The sequence below is a fragment of the Paralichthys olivaceus genome, chromosome 8, assembly GCF_024713975.1.
Source record: "Paralichthys olivaceus isolate ysfri-2021 chromosome 8, ASM2471397v2, whole genome shotgun sequence".
NCBI lineage: Eukaryota > Metazoa > Chordata > Actinopteri > Pleuronectiformes > Paralichthyidae > Paralichthys > Paralichthys olivaceus.
Window position 1 is genome coordinate 8,263,430 of NC_091100.1, and position 20,766 is coordinate 8,284,195.

The window sequence follows — 20,766 nt, forward strand, 5'->3', positions numbered from 1 at the left end:
TAGATTAAAAAGAATACTGAACTTGCTCAACTTTCATTTTGCAGGTCTAAAATTGCTACTTTATTTAATTTGGTAGCATCGCAATAATAACTGTTAAACTTTAGATAAGTGGAACCTGAAGTATTTCATCAAACAAGATGTAGAGAATAATGTTCACAAGAAATATTTACCTGCGTTTAAATAATTTTTATGTTAGAAAAGGCTTTTCCACAAGAACCGGAATGAATTAAAATCCAAACTGTAGAAAAAGCAAAACAAACAATCTTTTTAATTTTAATAACACTTTTTTATTTGGCATAACAGATTAAAAAAAGATATAGATAGTAAAAAAAGTAAGGCACAGGAAAAATATATATATAAATGCATGGGTTTCCCATGAACACTAGATGCACTCCAAATCGAAGTTTGTTTCAAGTTACAATATGTATCATAAAATGATAAGCTATTTAATTAGAAGCTTAACTGACGTACAGGAGATGAGTAAATATGACACAGTGTGCCACACTCGTACCTATTGTATGTTAAAATGATGGAGAAATAATCAGCAACAGGAACAAAATGCTTAAATGTGTGGATACAGTGATTAGAAGCAGGTGATACTAAAATCATACGCTGTGTATTCTGAGTATGTTTACAGCTGGTGTATTGCATCCAATGCTGTGTATAATACTTTGATTTAATACTGTTCTGTAAATCCTTCATTGTTCTTCAGCCTCTTTCACACATTTATTTGCAGTTTCCTTCAGCGTCCTGTCAAACCAATACTTGAAAACAGCAGTGGGCAGATGCAGGACATTTTAGATGTCTCCGTCTCTCAGGACGACTTCACTCACTTTCAGTGCATTGAAGTATCTGAGGTTAGGTCGCCGCCTTTGTAATCTGTCAAGAAATTTAAAAAGCCTCAATAATTATTTTGTCCTGCAAGAACCGTCTCACATCAAATTTCCACTCGAAAGTTTCTTGCCAAAGTTGAATAATCTTGGATAATCTTCAGCAGGCTCGAGGCTTCACACGTGGCCACTCCCGTTTGTGCTTGTGTCAAGGCCGTCGGTGGACAGAGAAGAGGACGGACGAGGGCGGGGGCCGACACCAGTGGCGAGCTGTGGGTGGCTGACCTGGGAGGCCATATCATCAGACTCCCAGCGCTCCAGTTCCTCCCTCACCAGCCTCTCCATCTGCTCCCTGTGGGCGTCTGTGTCTCGTCCCAGACGCTCATCCTGACAAACAGAAGCAGGTTTGTTTACAGCCATGCGTGTGTGTGTGTGTGTGTGTGTGCGTGTGCGTGTGTGTGCCCTAAATTTGAGGGATGGCTGATTGTCATTTTATCACACTGACAGAGAAACTTCATTTCCTCGATTACAGAATCACACTGAATGTATTTCCGCCGTCTCTCACCTCCATGACTCCGTCCAGCAGCCGGCCCAGCACATCTCTCCTTTTCAGTTTAGCTCTCTCCATGGTTTCCAGCTTCACGATCACAGCGTCTATCTTGGACACGATGCTGCCGATAGAGTGCTCCATCCGGTCCACACGTCTCACCAGCCTGAGAGACAGGAACAGAGAGCCACACATGTCAAACTACTACAGCTGTGATCCTAAATGTTATTATTTAATAAATACTTGTTTGTTAATGTATTCGTTATCAACTACAAACCCTCCTGTGGTGGAAGCTCGTAAAACACAGTTGTAGTAATATTAAATGTCATAGTTACAGCTGTTGATAAATACTGTGCATTAATACAAAAAGAAAATGTTTTTATAGCAACATACATTTATAGTGTATTATGAATAAATGTTTATATTTTGGGGGAATAAAGATTAAGTGTTATTAATGCATTATAATCAGTAAGTTGACTAGAGAGAAACTAAATAATTATAAAAACTCTTACACTTGAAACTCCTCATAGGAGACACCACCCGAGCTGCTGCCACGGCGACGGGAGCTGTGGCCGCTGTCCTCGTCGTCGTCTTCCTCCGAGTCTTCTTGGGTGCGAGGGAAGCTCCGCCCGCTGCTGGGTCTAGTCAGCGAATTACGTTCCAGATCCAAGTCCTCCTAGCATACGAGCAGAAACACACTGAGCATCTGCAGGTGCTGTGTACGCTGTCACTGTGTGATTACTATTCAGTCACCAAAACCAAACAGGGACGAACTGCTGACGCCATCACTCACTCTCTCTTTCTCCAGGTCGTCTCTCATTTGCTGGTGCTCGTGCTCTGTCAGCTCCTGGTCGCCATCATGATCGTACTTGGCAAATATGGCCTGAATCTCTGCATCTGTGTGGCCCTTTCTGAGCAAAGAAGGAAACAACCAACACTCAGCATCAAACAAAAATTCAAACCCAAGCTTTACGTTCATATCACTATAATTAAAATGTTTTGGTATGATTTGAGTTTCTGCTCACCCTTTAAGATCCTGACGGAGCTCATCAAAGTTCAGTTTGCCCCCTGCCTGACGGAGGCTGTCAGAGATGTCATCTACCGCCGTCTTCTTCAGTCTTAACTTCATCAAAGCTTTGTTACAGCCCTAAGGGATGGAGGTCAGAGAAACACTTATTACATCACCATCACATCTGTATTCACTTTAACATGTCTGCATCATGGTGGAGAACTTTTACAATCTTACTTTAGGGGATGTCTTTAAACTAAGCAACAACAACAACACTGTGAAATGGATCTAGTAAAATGAATCGAAGTCGGTGTGAGACAGTCCTATTTCTTTTTCCTTTTTGGTTTGTGTGCCATTGTTTTTTTTCCAAAACCTTTTTGACAAAATGGCACATATGACATGTCACAAGGTGAATTCAGCATCATTTCATGTGGTTTTCTGATGGTGGTGTAGAAGTGGGTCATGGCTGCCGTCACACTGTGATAAGAATATGTCTCTGGTTGTCAAAGCTCTAACTTCCTGCCACTGGTCCTGCCTGAGTGCACTGGGACAGTTTTAGATTGACGACCACAGAATTGAGTAGGTTTCTCTTATGACTGTCAACTTATTTAACAGCCACAAAGGAGCCTGTCAAAAGATTATAATGCTATCATGAAATACATCAAGCTTCAGATTAAACATGTGTAACTCCAGCTGCAAATATCCAGAAGAAAACCCGGATATTTTCGAATATGTGGATACAACTACATATTCGAAACAGTGATGAGACTAGAAATAGACATTTAAGGTGTAATGATCCTTCACATTATTGTCATGACCGCTAATGCTAATTTAATGTAAATCTGCCTGGCCACAATAAATGATGCCTGTAGTTCTATACCTTCTTGATGAGGTCCGTCATCTCCATCTCAGACCTCTGCTGCGACATGTCAGCCTTCACCTCAGAGTAGGAGTCATTGATGATGGCCAGGAACATGTTCTGCACAGAAAGAGAAAAGAGAAAATCATTCCTCGTGTTTTTCACATCACAGGCAAACTGTAATAATTCAACACTGCTCATCCTGCTCACCATAAGAATGAAGAAGATAAAGAAGACAAAGGTGGTGAAGTAGATTGGTCCGAGCACTGGGTTCGCCTCCTCGATCTCAGAGAACTCAAAGTCTCCCAGGATGATACGGAACTGGGTAAAACTACACAAACATGACAACATTAGGAAACATCGGCCGTCAGAAGTATTTGTATATTTCTCGACCATACTTCGAATATTCTTACATGCTGGCTTGGAATGTGCTGAAATCGTTGACTTGGGTTCCAAACACCAAGTAAGCCAGCTGAGCATACGCCAGGAAGATGATGAAGAACATGATGGCGAAACCCACGAGGTCCTTAGCACAGCGTGACATGGTGCTGGACAGCTGACTCATGGTCTTGTTGAAGTTGATGAACTTAAAAAGCTGAAAGGGCGTGAAAACTTACTGTTAGCATCAGTTCATCGTGTTTCCATTGTAGTAATTTGGAGTGATTATAAACTGAAGTAGGTGAAGTTTTATACCTTGACCCAGGAAAAAAAGACGATGACTGCAGCCACGTTGTTGAACTGGACCTGCAGGTTGGCTAAGGGCTGAAAATTGGCGTGAGAACTGTCGTTCTCCAACAGGCCTTTGAGGCAACTGCCAACCATGGCTGTTCTGGTTATGTTCATGATGATGGCAACAACACTCAACTGGAAAAAGAGCAGACACAGCAAACAACAGTCAGACTATTACAATTATGGCTGTATCACTTTGATAATATCCCATACGAGCTTGATACACACCACCAAAATGAAAACATCCAGACAGTTCCACAGGCTCTTGAAGTAATGCAGCCGGTGGATGCGGATCTCCAACACCTCCTCCACCACGTAGTACAGGATGAATATGCAGAATGCCACCTCACACACAGCCACAAAATAGTCCCAGCTGGACACGTAACGCATCAGACGCACTGTTTGGAACTGCCAGGAGGTCACGACCCCACCGGTGGCCGGGAACTCCGCCAGCAATCTGACGAATCCACCAGAATGTAGGAACTATCAGTGCTCATACAATCACAGCTACAAACTGTTTTAATGCAGAAACAAATCAAGATAAACTGCAAAGACAGAATGTAAATCAAGAATCTGGTAAAAATGTGTATGTTTGCTTTTCCTTTTTTGTGATTTTGTTGCGGTGAAACTTAAAGTGTTTCAGTAAAGCGCTATCAAATGTTTGTGACTGACGACTCACCTAGCGATACAGAAGAGGTTGATGTTTCTATTGTAGACGGAGAAGTCGAGGAAGACGGCTCTCGTGCCCCTGTCCAACCACAGGTGGTCTTTGAGAAACTGCAGCTGGATAACTGACTCCTCTTTCGTACGAGACAGATCTTGGTAGTATCCTCCGCCTCCGTATTTAGAAACCTGACCCCAATAACTGCTGCCATTCATCTCACTCTCTGTTGTATAGACCCACCTGGCAGACACCAAGAGGAAAGAAATTAGGAAGCACCTCTAGTCGTCTTTGAAGATGATACAATAACAATTGTTTTTTAACATAACTGACCATTAAGAAAAAGGTTTTGGGCTTGAACTGATCATTTATCAATTTGCACTGATTATTAAGTCCACTTCTTTCAAACTAACATCACAGACTTACGCAGTTCCATTCCTGGGGCCAAAGGAGGTGGTGTCCTCGTTGGTTGGGGTGTACATGTTGTAGCAGTCCTGAACCTCGTCTCTCAGATCCTGGTGGATGGAGCAGGACTCGTTGTGGACTTTGATCTGTCGGAGGCGCGGCACCCCGAGGAGGAGATTCTCATAGTAGATGAGACTGTGATTCTCTGGCAGACTCTTGTTGTTGTACCACACTTCCCAGTACATGCTGTTGAGGAATGGCCCCTCTGTGAACTACAAGTTCCAGAAAGTCAGGATTTTGGTACAAATGTAAAAGATTTACAGCTAAAATCGATTAATACCAAAGCAGAGATGAGTTTCATTTTACCTTCCAGAAATCCTCCATTGTTGAGAGGTCCCTGAAAGTGAAAGAGTCTCCAGCAGACAGTGGTGTGTCCAGGAAAAGCTGAGACATGACTTTGGTATAGTAGTACATGTTGGCACTCACCATCCCGTAGGTCACTGCAGAGCAAACATAACCATCAGTAAAAGTACGTAGAATGTGATTTATTTCTAATACAACAATAGTCATGAGACATAAATTAAAACAGAAACTGTGTGAATGCTTTATGTCAACATAAGCATGCTGTTTACATCCCGTGTGACCCCGATGAGACTTGATAAATTGATTAAACGTTTCTCATCTGTACATTACTGTTCCCTGTAGCACACAGTAGTCATCATAAAGTAGCTCTGGAAACAGTCCAGCTCTGCCTGGCAGAAAAGGCCTTAATCCCGCCCGCCAGGAAAACATTTCCTGATCCACCCTCAACCACAGTTTGGCGTTTTTCATCGCAGAAGAGAAACGAGAGTAGAGAGACTTTCCCAGTTGTTTTCTCATCAAACTAATTTGAATTATTTTTGCCAATCCAAAATGCTGTCCTCAACTTGTTGGAATTCAAGCTCCCTGATAACTATGAGTGAGATTTCCCACTGCCAAAACCATGAAGCACACACTGTTTAAAGTTTGGAAAGTAACTTTTGGGCAACAGGAAAGATGCCCAGACGTATTTGGTGCCACAATTTAAAGAGCTTTCTATGACTCACTTGGATCAATTGTCAAGGAATGACTTCACAGGCAATTTCTTTATGGATGTTTCACTCGGCACAATGTGCTTATTATGTGCTTGTTCCTATGACAGTCTGAATGTTTCCTTTCTGCAGCTTGTTAATACTGCACAGGCCGTCACTTAGAATGACTTGGCCCATTTCTCATTTGGCTTTCAGGAAAAATTAAAATCAGGTTATAGCCATAGCCCGTGTTTACATCCGCTACAATTCAGCTGTCGTCTTGTCAGGTGTTTGAGAGTCGAGTGCTTACTTACATATACAAATAGTGATGAGGAATGCAATATACGTGAGCATCTCCCTCAGCACGTTCCTGAGGTATCTCTCTCGACTGCTGTCACTGTCCTCCATCAGCTCTGTCCCCCAAAGAACTGCAAAGGAAACACCATTCAGCATATGTGCAGTATATAGATGTACGATATATGGAGACTTAAATACATTTGTACTTAATCAAAAATGTGTTCTGCTTAGGTGTTTTTTTTTCTCTTAATTATGTTTTCTAGAATTAGTTTGACCTATATTTATTTTGAACGAAACGTTATCATGACAGATGGTCTCTGTATATTGTAGGACATATTGGTTTTCAAAGTGAGAGAGACTAAATATTATGACTGTGCACAAAACTTTCTTACATGTTCACAAAATAATTCTACAGCAACAATAAATTATTACACATTCATTAACTTCAATTTGTAATTTTTTTGTTTTAGAAAATTCATGAATGGATGAATATGTTACACAAAATGTGTAACTGCAGGAAATCTTCATGCATTGTCTTCAGAAATTGCATCTCTAGTTATGAGTATTATTAGTAGTAATTAATAAAGAACGTGTTGCTGTCTCCTTTTCGTGGTAACCCTGTGGTTTTATTTTGTTCCAAACATGAATTGTTTGTTGTCGAAAGATGATGAGTACCTATATTAATGGAGGATTGTGAAATTGCATTGGAAAAACCTCTCACTTCTGATTTTGTGGAGAATCTGCTTCAGACAGCTGCGGTGCTCGTGCCTCTCCTGCTGCTGGGCATCCACGGTCGGGGTCGGGTACAGTCCTCCGCGGGGGATGTGCGGGCTGCTGCCGCCGCCGGTGTAGCTACCCAGGCCGCTGCTGCAGCTGCTGCTGGAGGCCGTGGACACCGACCTCCTCCCGGGGCTCGCTTGAGGCCAGTCGGCTTCCATGATCTCGTCCTCGGGCTCAAACCCCGGGTTGTCCCGGCTCCAGGCCTGTCTGGACGGAGGGGACGGGGTGGCCATGACTCCCCCGAGCCCCGGCTCTTGATGCTGGATGTTCTCCATCTCTATCCCCTCGCTGGAGTCGAGTCTGTGCGGCAGCCTGCCAGTCTGGCTCTGCGGTGGCTGCTGGGGTCTGACTCTGGATGAGCTCATGGTCCAGTTTACTCTTTTTTTTAAGTGGTACGAGGCATCTGGAAATTTTAAACACGTCCCAGAAACCGATGTTAACTGTTTACATCGACTTTTCAAGCATTTTGTCTTCGGGGACACTCAGATGTTAAAAGCGGATAAAAACCAAAACAACAAGTTATTCCACTCACTAAACAACGAAACGTGCCACTGTGCGTAAAAGTCCCAACAGAGACATGTAATTAACAATCTCCTGTTCTTTTATCCAGAGTTATCTAGTTTTCACCCTCACCAGTCTTCTTAGAAAAACATCCTTAAGAAAACTCCCAGCGACTCAAACAGCGACGTCCATTAATCCTAGCGATGCCTTTAAAGCGATTAAAGTTGTTGGAGGTGAAAGTGTTTCCTCAAAGTCAGCGGTGGCGTCAGAAAAGAGGAGTTTCAGGTGGAGAGGAAAGTTGGATTTATTGTCCCAGGACAGCCATCTTGTTCCTGAACTGTTCCCCAGAAAAGCCTCGCTCTCCTTCGCTCTGCTCAGGTTACATTCAGAGTCATGGCGTCGCAGCAAAAGATGGAAAAACCTCAGTGGAAAAGAATTTTTCTCAACCTTTTTTTTCATGTTACATTTACAGCGATGGATTAACAGATTGTAAACAAACTGATTCTGGAGAGTTTTTGATGATCCGTGAAAAACAAAATCTGAACTTAATTCCCATTAGAAATAACATAGTTTTCTTTTAGAGAAAAAGTTGTACAAAAACTTTTTTAATCATCCATAACGACCGATGGCCTTGTTTTTGCTTGATAAAAAAAGGTTTTAAATCATTTTTTAGTTTAACATATAAATTCATTACATAATCTCTGTTTGGATCATTGGTTGCCATGACAACAAAGCATTTACGGTGGAGTAGTTTAGTGAAGTTAGTTTGAAGTTGGATGTTTCACAATTGTTCACACTGAGCTTTCACTTTGGACCATCAATACATTCAGTATAAGTGCATTGTTTTTACTGGCTCCACTGTCATAATAATGATATCAGATGTTATTGTAACCCTAGACTAATAAGACGCGCTTCTTTTTTGTATGTTTTAGTGTGCCCTGTATTTCATACAAATATAGATATTAGCTTTTATACAGTAGCTTTTATGTCATGCGACCAATTGACTCCAAACTCGAGACCGTGATGGTGGATCTTGATCGTAGTGGCATCTGATTGTGGATCATGATGGCGGATCTTGGGCTATGATTACAACAAGACAACAATACGCCTACTCACATATTCTACCATTACTGACAATAACTCCTCAATTCATTTGTCATTGCTGCTCCCTTAGTCCCTATCAGACCTCTTCTTTCTTACTACTCTTAATACTTTAAACGTTGACACACTTCTCCATTATGTTACAGCTTCTTCTAATCAATGTTGTAAATACTGTTATTTTGTTCATGTGTTTAGGAACACTCATGATCTATTGCACTTCTGTTCGTCCTGGGAGAGGGATCCCTCACATTAAAAGGGTTTATTTTGGTTTTCCTTTGTCTTGTCGTTGGTTATGGACAGAGGATTTCACAACCTGTTAGGCCCTATGATACAAATTATGATTTGTGAATATGGGCTACACAAATAAAATTTGATTGAATGATTGATTAAATGTTAGATTGTGTACTAATCAGAGTAATTGTACCTTAGATCATATAGGACATATTTCTTTTTAGTAGATTTTTATTCTAGATAATGTCTGATAAGATTAGGAGTCAATGGGTCAAATGACACGGAAAGCTACTATAAACAATTAGGTTTTTATCTTACTCCAATGTGAAGTTATTGAAGCTCCCTAAGTGGAAGCGTGTGATGTTTGTTAAATATCCAACTCAAAATGAACTTCTCAGTCATAACGTTTGAGTGTACAAAGGGGGAAGAAGCCTTTGGTGGTTATTTTCCACATTTTTAGGTCAATATTTTCCATCTCCTTGTTGTTGTTTTGTGTCTTTGTGGTTGTCTTGCATCCCTTCCAGGCTTTTTTAACTTTGACTATGGTCTCTGTGTCCTCACTGATGGTGCATACAATGGGACAAAGCCTGTTTGACCACTTTGTGGTAGTCATTGTCAACTCTTCGATTTGTAAAAGTGGATCATAAAACCATGACTTGATGAGCTGAATTAATTGATATACTGAAATTAATCTACAGATTATATACAGAGATATACGTCCCCCAGCATGGTCCACTCCAGGACTAACTGTGCATGGAAAAACCCAAAGAAAGGTTCCCAGGGTCATACTAAGTAAATGGCTGAACCACTTGAGCTGGTTCCTTTTGCCCAGAGGAAGCTTATTTCCATTGAAACAACAAACTACAACAGACTACAGTAGATATTTAAGATGTTAAAGCTCAGGTTAATTATTTTAAATTAGATACAGTATTTTAATTAAGGTTAAATAATTAGTTCTACCAATTGTCGAAGCTAATTGTAATCAGCCAGATAAATACATGAATTAAGACAACAGAGCATTATTTAATCAACTAAGAAGAAGACAGTGCTTTAAATAACAAGTAATGAATAATCAAAACAACATTGTAGTATTTTACCGCAAAGGGATAGTTTAATAATAATGTAAATTCACTCATCATCTACTCCCCACCATGCTGTTGTAGGGGTGGGTGAAGGGTTTGTGAAACAGGGTGTAAATGATGCTGTTTCAAGATTCATTTGAATGTCTGGGCTTACGGACACTTGGATGACACCACAGGAGCAGTATGGAGGCTGTTTTTCGTTTGAAGACGTGGTTGCCATTTACTTTGATTGGATTGGATTTTGCTGCAACGTTGTTTGGCCCCGAAACTCCCAAAAAGTGCTGTGTGGACTCAAACGCTTCCCCCACCACCTCCATCGGCACAGAGGTGAGGAGGTAATGGGTGACTTTTCATTTCTGGGTGAACTCTCTCTTTAACTTCAAACCCTCTCCTCACATATGAAATGAGCCTTCATCACTTTGCCCCACTTTACACTGTACAAAGTACAAAGTTTACGGGGCGGGGTCAGTGGTCCGACGTCATGATTTCTCTTGCCCAGTGTAAGCAGGCCATTGGCTGAGAGGCCGTGATGGGGGTTCCCTGCCCCGGATTGCAGGGGTAAAACAATAAATCGTCGCTATCACTTTAAATCTTCAGTCTCTGGATCAGCAGAGATCACAAACTGTTTGTGAGTGGAGCGGGGGAATATCACACTGTTTCACCCGGGATCGTCCGCATTACACAACAGTTCGCAGCCGGATACTCGTAGTTATTTATTTCTCATCATTCTGTCTATATAGATAGGTCTTTCAGAAGGTAAGTTAGCCATCTTTTAAGATAAACTAGCTACGAGACGACTGACAGCTAAGCTAACCGTGCAAGCTAATGTTAGCCGCATTGTCTAATCAAAACTACGGCCGCTGCATAGACAGCGAGCTCCCCGTCAAAGTCCCCAGCCTCGACGCGTGCTACTGTACAAACAGGCCAAAGTGGCTGTGTGGTAAACGCGTTAGACAGAAATGTCCTGTGTTTCTTTGTTTTCCTGGAGCTAGCTTAGCCGTGGACTTTCATTGATAATGCTACGACAGGCGGCGTCAAGTGTGGCTGGTTGACAGTGACATGTAACCAGCTGCTTTGGCAATTATGAATCAACGCATTATACATGAGTGGGCTGTGTCGCCAAATGTGGAGCTCCTAGCATAGCATGGACACAAGGGGGGAAGTGGTGCACCACAATGGCTGTCGCCGGGTCAGGTCTGCTTGATGATATCCCCCCTTCGCTTGTAACCAGCGTGTGTGTTTGTTTATCTAAAAGCAAACCAGCACGTTGTCAGTTGTCGGTTCAGGCCGAAGTGTATCTTTTCATTGCACCGCTCCCGCCCGGTGAGAAATTTACCGCGGCTGAAGGGGTAAAAAAAAAAAAAAAAAAAATTCGACGCCACAAGTTAGCCTCAGCTAATGCTAGTTGAGCTAACTAGCATTGTGCGAAGAGGCCGGTAGATTCACGTTAACATCCCCTCAGTTGTTTTTCCAGTCCGGGTGAAGTTGACCTGGCTGAGAGTGTAGCCGCGCGGTGTTTCTGAAACCCGCACAGCAGGTTTCTGTGATTCCGATGATGAACATGTCACGTCTCCAGTGATAAATGTGAGCTGTGGTAAATTGTTGTTAGCATCGACATGGAAGGCCTCCCACTGAAGGCCACTTATACACAAAGCCATGCTCTGGTGTGTGTATCACATCCATGCCATGTACAGTTTTATTCGTAGAGGTTTTATTGTTGTAAAGTTTGTTTTCAAAGACGCTCGGTTTTGAACGCCTGCACCAGTCGTTTCCCTTTTTTCATTTTTTTTTTTAAATCTACAGCCGGGTTTCCTCTTTGTCTCATTGGATGGACATGATGGCGCAGTTGGACGTGAGCTAGTGTGTTAGCCAGCGAGCTAATCAGTCAGCTGTCTTCACTCTGCCACAGCACTGATATGGGTCAGATGAACCATGGGCCCAATGAGACAAAGAAAGTGAATGTGCTGCTGCAAGGAGCCGCCTCAGGTCACATAGTGTACTTTGAGACGTCTTATGTTTTGGCACAATAAACGTCCGTGATTAGAAAGATTGGCTTCTTCATGTAGTGGCCAAACAGACTCAAAGCTTAATTTTATGTAAGATTGTTTGATTCACTGAGATGCTGTCTTATTAGGCTCCTTTAATGCAGTGAAATACACCAACCTTTCACCAAGCTCGATCCTTATGGAAGTTCTAATGTTTACTTTTTGTTTAGACTGTTCCACAGAGGTGCTTTTACTGAATGATCGTTTTTTTGAGGCTACAATTCGTTTGTGGGGATTTTCAATTGTTTATCATTATTATAGATGAACAAAATATAATGAAACATTAGCAGTGGCAGTCTGGTTAATTTGCCAGTTGTAAAAACAGCAACTGAATTTAGTTCAGTTTACAACTCTCAAAAAACAAACTACTAATTAAGCCAGGATTTGTTATTGTTTGGAATGCAGTGTTTTAATCAAGCATATCTCATAACAAACCAGCTGAGTGTGTATATTGTATATCATATTGTATTCACTTGAATTTCCAGTTGAGATTACAACTAAATTGTGATTTGTCTTCTGTTTCAGCACTTAATATTGTTTACCAAAGAAATGGTGATGGAGAAGCCAAGTCCCCTGCTTGTAGGGCGGGAGTTTGTGAGGCAGTATTACACCCTGTTAAACAAGGCACCAGATTTTCTGCACAGGTAATTTCCTGAACTGTGATGTATTAGATCTACATCTGTTAGTGTTGATAAAAGCCTGTAACTTTCACATTGTTGTACCCTCAGGTTTTATGGGAGGAACTCTTCTTATGTTCATGGAGGACTTGACCCAAGTGGAAAGCTGGCAGAAGCAGTTTACGGGCAAGCGGTATGTGCTACTGGCCAATCATCATTCACTTTTGAAGATACACTGCATGTCTGGTACAAGATCTTCCATAACAGATTGCTAAAAATCTTTGGCAATTGAATTATCTTGAAAATCTGTGTTCATACATCATATTAATCTAGTTTATGTAAATTGATTTGGACAAAAGTATTTCTGCCGTCCATACTTTAACACAACACCGGAGTCTTCAAACTAAAACAAGGCCAGCAGTGTTTGCGAAAGTCTCTGTAGTAGGGGCAAGGAAATAATATGGGTGCCAGGCGTGTAGGCAAAGTCATGTGATTTCACATTTAATTTGTGAGTATTAATTGTAGACAAGCTCATTTTCTGAGCTGTTTTGGATGGGAATCAAACGATCCATTCAACGCAACCTGAATCACAATGGTTATAGTTGATTATTTGTAAATTGTGAGAAAAATTGACTTGTTTCCAAATGACCAGAATATATTTTTAAAACTCAAGATGTTTGTTATGGATTTTGACAGAAATTCCCCCTCACATCCTTTTTTTTAAATGTTTTTTTTTTGGCCGTCCACATGTCTCTTCTCTCTTAGGAAATCCACAAGAAGGTCATGTCCCTGCAGTTCAGTGAATGCCACACAAAAATCAGGCACGTCGACGCCCATGCCACACTGAGTGATGGAGTTGTGGTGCAAGTCCTCGGAGAACTGTCCAACAATGGTCAGCCCATGAGGAAGTTTATGCAAACTTTTGTGCTTGCTCCAGAGGTGAGTACTTCTCCCTAATTGTTCCATTAAAGGGCATTGAGGGACAGTTTAAAAACAATATAGAAATAATTGCCGTAGATTGATTGCTAAAGGAATAAAGAGAAAGGCAGTAGTTGTTGCTATTATGAATTTAATCAAATAAGACTGTCCAAATTCATTATGTTGATTGCATTGTGCTTGTTTTTTAATGGTTACTCTTAATATGAAATATAAATATGGTCTGTGCTTTTCCTTAGGGTTCAGTACCGAACAAGTTCTATGTCCACAATGACATCTTCCGTTACGAGGATGAGGTTTTTGGAGACTCTGAAGCTGAGCTTGACGAAGGTATGATGTTGACAAAAACCAGATACAGAATGGAATTTTATTAGTTGTGTTTAAAGTGAGTGTATTCATGAAAATAATTTGTTTTGTTTCTCTCTTAGAATCAGAGGAGGAAGTTGAGGAGGAGCCTGAGGAGAGGCAGCCTTCCCCTGAGCCACTTCAGGAAAGCCCCAACAGCACCACCTACTACGAACCTCACCCCGTCACGTATGTCAAAAGTTAACCATAACCTCGACAATATATTGAAATGTACATCCCCTTTTCTTTGAAAATCCAGCATGACAGGTTTTGCATTTGAAGCTTAATTTATCTGTGGAAGTCAGTGTGTTGATTTCTGCTCTGCAGTAATGGAGTAGAGGAGCCCATGGAGGAGCCAGCTCCAGAACCAGAGCCGGAGCCCGAACCAGAGCCCAAAGTAGAAGAGATAAAGCCTGAAGTAGACGAGAAGGTTCCAGACGAGATGGAGGAGAAAGCACCTTCACCGGTTCCTGTGGAGTCCCCACCAAACGCCCAGGAGCCTCCCAAGGTATGACACAGGTGTTTTTATATGGTTACTTCTCTTTTTTACCAGATTACCAGAAAGGATACTTTTAAATTCCCTGAATCTTTGCCTCAAAATTTTTTGGATTGTGGTTTTGCGATGCACAGGCCTAACTTCCATGCCAAATAGTTCACCCACTCATACTATAGAATATTCCATTGCACTCTTTAATGATGCAATACTGCATCCCTCACAGACTTTCTCCTGGGCCTTGGTGACCAGTAAAAACCTGCCTCCTTCCGGCACAGGCCCCTCCTCTGGAATGTCACCCCATGTTGTTAAAGCACCAAGCTCACAGGTAACCAACAAGGACAAGTTTCATAAAAAAAATAACCAACGTACTTTCAGTTGTACTATTGCAAGTAGACTAGAGCCTACCATACTAACTGATTCTCTCACGCATGCAATGGTTGTTCTAATGTGTTAAAATATACTGAATGATCTTGAAGAGATTGTTTTTGCGTATCTCAGGAACAGATTGCACAGCAGCTGAGACTGGTGTTGGCTAAATAAGCATATTTCATTATTGATGGCAGTTGAACCCCAAGAATGACGAGGCAGGGCATCAGCAGGCTGTAGGGTCATGTGAAGCAGAAGCCCTCATACTTTAAACATGGTATATTTGAAAAAAAAAAAATCCATGGGAAAATAACTTGAAAACAGCTGAAGTTGAACACTAAGGTTGTATGACTCACAATATAATAGAAATAAATATTTTAATTCAGTAAAATAAAAATATGAGAAGAAGACTTGCTTTAAAATACGTTTTTATCTATTACGTTGCACAAAGAAGTGAACATTTGAGAAAGATACTAGGCTCAGATCGGCTACTTTCAAACCTTTTTACTTTCTCATATTTATTTAATGACTCATTATTTGATAAACATGACATTCCTCCCCCATGCAGCCCAGAGCTGAAGCCAAGCCGGAAACACAGACAGCACCTCTTCGGCCCAGGGACCAGCGCACACGTGAAAGACCGGCCTTCACTCAGCGGGGTCCAAGACCTGGTAATGTCAACAACATTTTCACAAATTAATTAATTCATCTCTTTTGGGGCGATGGAGCTATTTGGTTTCTTCTTACTTACATCTGTCGGTTTCTATTAGATGGTGTTGCATCTTCGGAGTCACAAACGGGAAAACCTCACTTGAGTTTCGTTAATAAAGGTAATTATATCCTGTTGTGTCACATTAAAATCTTCTTATAGTCCTGTTGAACCCTTCCTGTATTCAGTTATTATATATAATTCAGTCATTGACTTCTATGTTGCATGGATTTCCCGTATTGCAAAGACTGATCTGATGTGTCTCTCGGCCTGATCCGACCTGCAGGTGGTAGGGGAGATGCTGAATCTGGAGACATGGACAGCAGGCGGATTGTTCGGTTCCCAGACAGCCACCAGCTTTTTGTTGGCAACCTCCCACATGACATTGACGAGAGCGAGCTTAAAGAGTTCTTCATGAGTATGTTTCCCAAATTAAGCAAACCTTCTGTCAATACAATATTCATTGTCAAGCTATGTTTTGTGGGTGAGTAAAAGTTTAATTAGATACTGTCTTCTCTTGTCGCAGCATATGGAAATGTGGTGGAGCTGCGGATCAACACCAAGGGCGTTGGTGGAAAGCTGCCGAACTTTGGCTTTGTGGTCTTTGACGATTCTGATCCTGTGCAAAGAATCCTGGGGGCCAAGGTAGAAGGGGCATGTATTGACATTTCATTACCCACTTTCATTCATCTGGTGGTGGTTTGGTGACACACATTTCTACAGTTAAAGTAACACTGGATGTCACTTCCAATTCAAGTAGCCTCATTGGTATATAAGATTTAGGGATTCAATCACTTTTTCAGAACTTAGTTGTAAATGAGACACTCACCTGAAATCTCGACAGACTTGTCGTGCTTTCCTTTTTTGTCTCATTACCTTCTAAATGGTGAAAAATGATCTGTTCATATGAAGGTTAACTTTTCAGGAACTGGAATGCTGTTGGTCTGAACTTGGAGACTAAATTGTTCTGCTGGCATGATCAGAGAACTGCTTTCACCTCAATGCTTACAAAAACACTCCAGGCCAAATGGAAAACCTGTGTGCAAACCAGTGAATGATATGGGTTGTGAATTTGAAAGAAAACTGAATGTCTGTCCCCTTTTCTCCAATAATGACCATTCTTTTCTCCTTGCAGCCCATCATGTTTCGAGGTGAGGTGCGGCTGAATGTGGAGGAGAAGAAGACCAGGGCAGTGCGTGAACGAGAGACCCGTGGAGGAGACGAGCGTCGGGACATGAGGCGCAACGATCGGGGTCCTGGGGGTTCACGAAGCATCGTGGGAAGTGGAATGATGCGTGAACGTGATGGGAGGGGACCCCCACCTCGAGGCGGCATGGCCCCAAAACCTGGCATGGGCTCTGGAAGAGGCTCTGGAGGGCAGGGCGAGGGTCGCTTCACAACCCAGCGCCGTTGAAGTGAGCGCAACCTGCAGCGTCGAAGAAATACCGTGTTCTTCATCTTCAACCGTTCTCATTAACGAAAAGAAATCTTCATGTATAAACGTATATATTTGGTTTATTTTTATTTTTTTGTTCCCTCTTTGCTTTGGAATGTGACACAGCCGGTCAACCATTTGTTTGTGAAATAGACAAAAGAAAATACGCAAACAAAAAATTTTGCCTATTCGTTGTGAGCTGAGCATCCTTTTCAGGTATCTCAAGAATTCACAAACTTTAATTTGTAAATTCGTGAAAAGAGGCAAACCAACCAGGAGTAATCTGCCACATTAGGAGGGACTGCTGAGACTTTAAACCACGATAATACAGCCCATCATTTGGATAAGAGATTATATGCCTTGACTTAACTGGGGCGCTGCTTCACGAAATTCCTCTATTGCACATTTTATATGGTAGTTTTCTGCCCGTTACTGTTGGAAAAGGGTGAGTTGCAAATTTGTGCAGTTCCAGGGGAAAAGTTTGCCTTTTACTTTTTTCCTTTTGAGAGACCACTGCTTCAAAATTGCATAATGCACTCATCAATATGCACTAATGGGTACTTTGTCATGTTACATTGACATCCACGCTCGGAACGCAGCTGGAGAGACCTCTTTTGTCTCAAAGCGATACGACTTACCGGGGCAGGCCTCGCTCACAGCACCTCTGCTGTGACCAATGTACTTTTCACACTTTTGACCCAAATCTAAGCTTCAATTACTGCTGGATGGACAAGATGACGGAAATCTGCATTATATTTTTCCTTGTTTATAATTCAAATAAAGAAGCTAAACTCCTGGACTTTCACCAAATGAGTGGGGGGACAAAGGATAAACCAGAAGCAAAGTTGAACAATAGAAGAGTGTTGATCATGATGGCGTCTCGCTCTGTTTTTCTTTGGATTCCAAGGTTTTTTTGTTTTGTTTTTCCCTGCCAGCTAGACCGCGAAAACGGGAATAGACGACACCTTCCTCCCACTTCCCTCCCTCCCTGTCTTAAGTGCGGATAACAGAATAAATGTGCAGCAAAGATCATAGTTTACTGTATGTTTTGTTTTATGTATATATTTTTTTTTTCCGTTTCTCTCTCAACTTGATAAAAGCATGATGGTGCCTTCTACTTCACCTTTTCCAGTCTTACTAAAGTGTAAAGCGGTTCAGGACTCGCTACATCCTAATAAGTGGAGCTGCTCATTTTGAACTATTGTCTACTGTGAGCAGACTTTAAAAAAAAAGGAAAAACTTGCAGTATTCACAAGATTAATTTTTCAGGTGCATATTTCATTTTTTTCCATACTGTTTTACTACCTAAGATGATCTGCTGTGAGTTTTGTACATTTGTTTTGTATTGTGTCTGTTCTGGGTTTTGTAGAGACATTGGGTGCCTCCAGTTCTATTTGATGTTAAATGAGAGGTGCAACTAAAGAATACCCCCTCAAAAAAAAAAGGTACATTAGAATGACAACAGCAAAATGCTTGTTCCTTGGTTAACAAGTCATGGCTCCACACAGGCATGAACTCAGTGAACAAAGGTTTATGTTTTGGAAAGATTTAACTTCTCAATGTGATTCAGACACTGTCGATCCTTTCTTTCAGTCTGGCCATAGTTCTTTTTAACTCATGGCAGCACTCTGATTATTTCCTGGACTCACATGTCGTCAGACTGTTCTTTTCTCAACAGCTATTTTGTAATGATCTGTGTAGGTGGGCTGGCCGCAGAACCAGCCCACAGGCAAGCAAATAATTGTGCTCACTTTTCTATCCATTTATGCATTTGTATTTTCATACGCTGATGAGTCATTGTGCATATTTTATTCATTTATCATTTATTTTTCCACTCGGCAAGTCTAATCTGAATGCCTTACTAGTCGTCTCCTCCTCGTCCATTAGGAGTATTTAGTTTTTGCCACTCTGCAGGGAGGGAACAGCTTTTGTTTCAGCTGGAAAGGAAAACATGACACGAAGTTGTTAATCTTTTTGTTTTTTGTTATCTTGCACTGAAATGGGAAGGGAAATTTGATGTAGCATTTTCTGGACAAATATGATAATGAGGTCTTCCTTGTCTGGTGGTATTGCACTATTTCCAATGTTTCTGGGACAATCTCAGTTTTAACTCAGCCTCTCTCCAAATTTTTTCTTCTGCCAACGAAAAAGAAAAAAATTAGTGTGAAATATGTTTTCGCTCTCTCTCTCGCGCACCGTTAAAACAATATTTGATGTAATTTGGCTGCTGACTATTGTGGTTGGGATGAAATATTTTCAGTGTAGTTTTCAGTAGAGACTCTTAATTTGTTACCATCAGCCATTTGAGAAAACCTGCAGCCATTTGAGTGTTTTCAAAAGATACTTCTCATCGGTGCCTCTACCCCAAATGTTTTTCACGTAATTGCTCAACACGGGCACGTGATTGCAATCATACTTTGTACAGCAGTGGTCAGGGAAGAGAGTGGTGAAGAAGAGCCATCATGCTTACAGACCAATTTTCTTCTTTTACATTATTGTGGTGGTCAGAATAAGCATTTGAGTATATTACATTCACTGTTGGACAGCTCTTCTTTTTCACTGAGTTTTTCAACGAGCCACCCTGTTTACAAACTAAAACAAAGGATCCTCCCAAACAGAAGAAAACTGGACATTTATTTTCCTGTGGTTGAAAATGCAGTAGATGGATCCCCATTGTGAATCATTCCAGCCCTTTTTTTAAGAAATGCGAAATAGAAGAACCTTTTTGGCTTTAGCAGATGTGGTAAACTGTCGGCTGCCATCTTTGTTCTGCTGTGTTGACCCTTGTTGCTCGTACAAAACTGTTGCAGGTGGAGAATCTTTTTTTGTTTTCTTTTCTTTTGTTTGTTTCCCCCCCTTTCCATTATGAATGTGTTGGACTTAACATACAATAAACTACTGATATCAGCACCACTAATATGTTTGTCCTGTTTACAAGTTGCTCCATAAGAGATCTCCAAAGTAACTGTTGCATGATGACAAACTTCAGAACAGGCAACACAGGTAGAGAAGGAGAATACTTCCCACTGTTTTGTCTGTTGGAAGACTGAAGATTTGAGACATGAAGTTTTACTCTCAAGAAATTTGAAACCTTCATGAAGATTTATATAAGGGTGTCTGGGGATCTTCGAAAGCCTTAAAATGCATTTAATACTGTTCCCTTAAAAGAGCCACAGTTGCAGCTGTCCAGTCGTTAAATGTGGTAAGCATTTTCTGTAGCTACAAAAGCTAACAAGTGTCAATAGTCAATTTTAGCTAAAACTTACTGACAACAGTTAAATATTTTATTATCTGAGGCTTCAGTTAAGGCGTCCAGGTCGTTTTAATCGATAAGAAATTGTTGCATGCAGCTGGACAATATTGACAACTTGTGTTGCTAAAGTCCATGAAGTACTAAACAACTAAAGTTAGTTTGTTATCAAATGAAAGCATCTGTGGGAATCTGTGAAACAAAGATATACATTTATAACCTGAACCAATGGAGTGAAAGGGACAGAATCTCTATTGTTCAGCAGCACCTGCAGTCTCCTCAGTGACTTCCACTGTCATCCTCAGACACATGCTACCTTTATCTATACCTGAGTAATCATAGAAGGGAGACCCTCGTGACACGGAGTTAAATTACAGAAGGTGAGTGTTCTCCTCATGTGAACCTGGCATCATCAACACCTTGTCCAAACACGTTCAAACCATCCACTGACTGGATTAGTCACCTAATTTAGTATGACTTGAATAT

At 41.3% G+C, this 20,766-nt stretch overlaps 2 protein-coding genes across 5 annotated transcripts; one reads left to right on the forward strand and one right to left on the reverse strand.

Annotated features, from left to right (window-relative positions):
* Positions 1–260: 260 nt before the first annotated feature.
* pkd2 (polycystic kidney disease 2) lies at positions 261–8,200 on the reverse strand. Of its 3 annotated transcripts, XM_020101118.2 has the most exons (16): positions 7,108–8,068; positions 6,404–6,517; positions 5,407–5,540; positions 5,062–5,312; positions 4,654–4,878; positions 4,203–4,431; positions 3,939–4,109; positions 3,659–3,840; positions 3,456–3,576; positions 3,267–3,365; positions 2,403–2,524; positions 2,171–2,288; positions 1,890–2,053; positions 1,396–1,543; positions 965–1,217; positions 261–879 (listed from the first exon to the last, which is right to left on the reverse strand). In XM_020101118.2, exons 1-15 carry the CDS (start codon positions 7,529–7,531, stop codon positions 1,008–1,010), a joined length of 2,712 nt encoding a protein of 903 aa, XP_019956677.2. In that variant the 5' UTR covers positions 7,532–8,068; the 3' UTR covers positions 261–879; positions 965–1,007. The 3 variants fall into 3 exon arrangements, with proteins under 3 accessions (XP_019956677.2, XP_019956678.2, XP_019956675.2); XM_020101119.2 differs by having other exon boundaries at positions 261–1,217; positions 1,890–2,050; positions 7,108–8,069; XM_020101116.2 differs by having other exon boundaries at positions 262–1,217; positions 7,108–8,200.
* Positions 8,201–10,653: 2,453 nt separating this feature from the next.
* g3bp2a (G3BP stress granule assembly factor 2a) lies at positions 10,654–19,947 on the forward strand. Of its 2 annotated transcripts, none has more exons than XM_020101231.2 (13): positions 10,654–10,837; positions 12,652–12,770; positions 12,855–12,936; positions 13,509–13,682; positions 13,919–14,009; positions 14,108–14,213; positions 14,352–14,532; positions 14,744–14,845; positions 15,455–15,557; positions 15,657–15,716; positions 15,882–16,013; positions 16,122–16,249; positions 16,731–19,947. In XM_020101231.2, exons 2-13 carry the CDS (start codon positions 12,676–12,678, stop codon positions 17,007–17,009), a joined length of 1,533 nt encoding a protein of 510 aa, XP_019956790.2. In that variant the 5' UTR covers positions 10,654–10,837; positions 12,652–12,675; the 3' UTR covers positions 17,010–19,947. The 2 variants fall into 2 exon arrangements, with proteins under 2 accessions (XP_019956790.2, XP_019956792.2); XM_020101233.2 differs by having other exon boundaries at positions 16,122–16,240.
* The last annotated feature ends 819 nt before the right edge of the window (positions 19,948–20,766 follow it).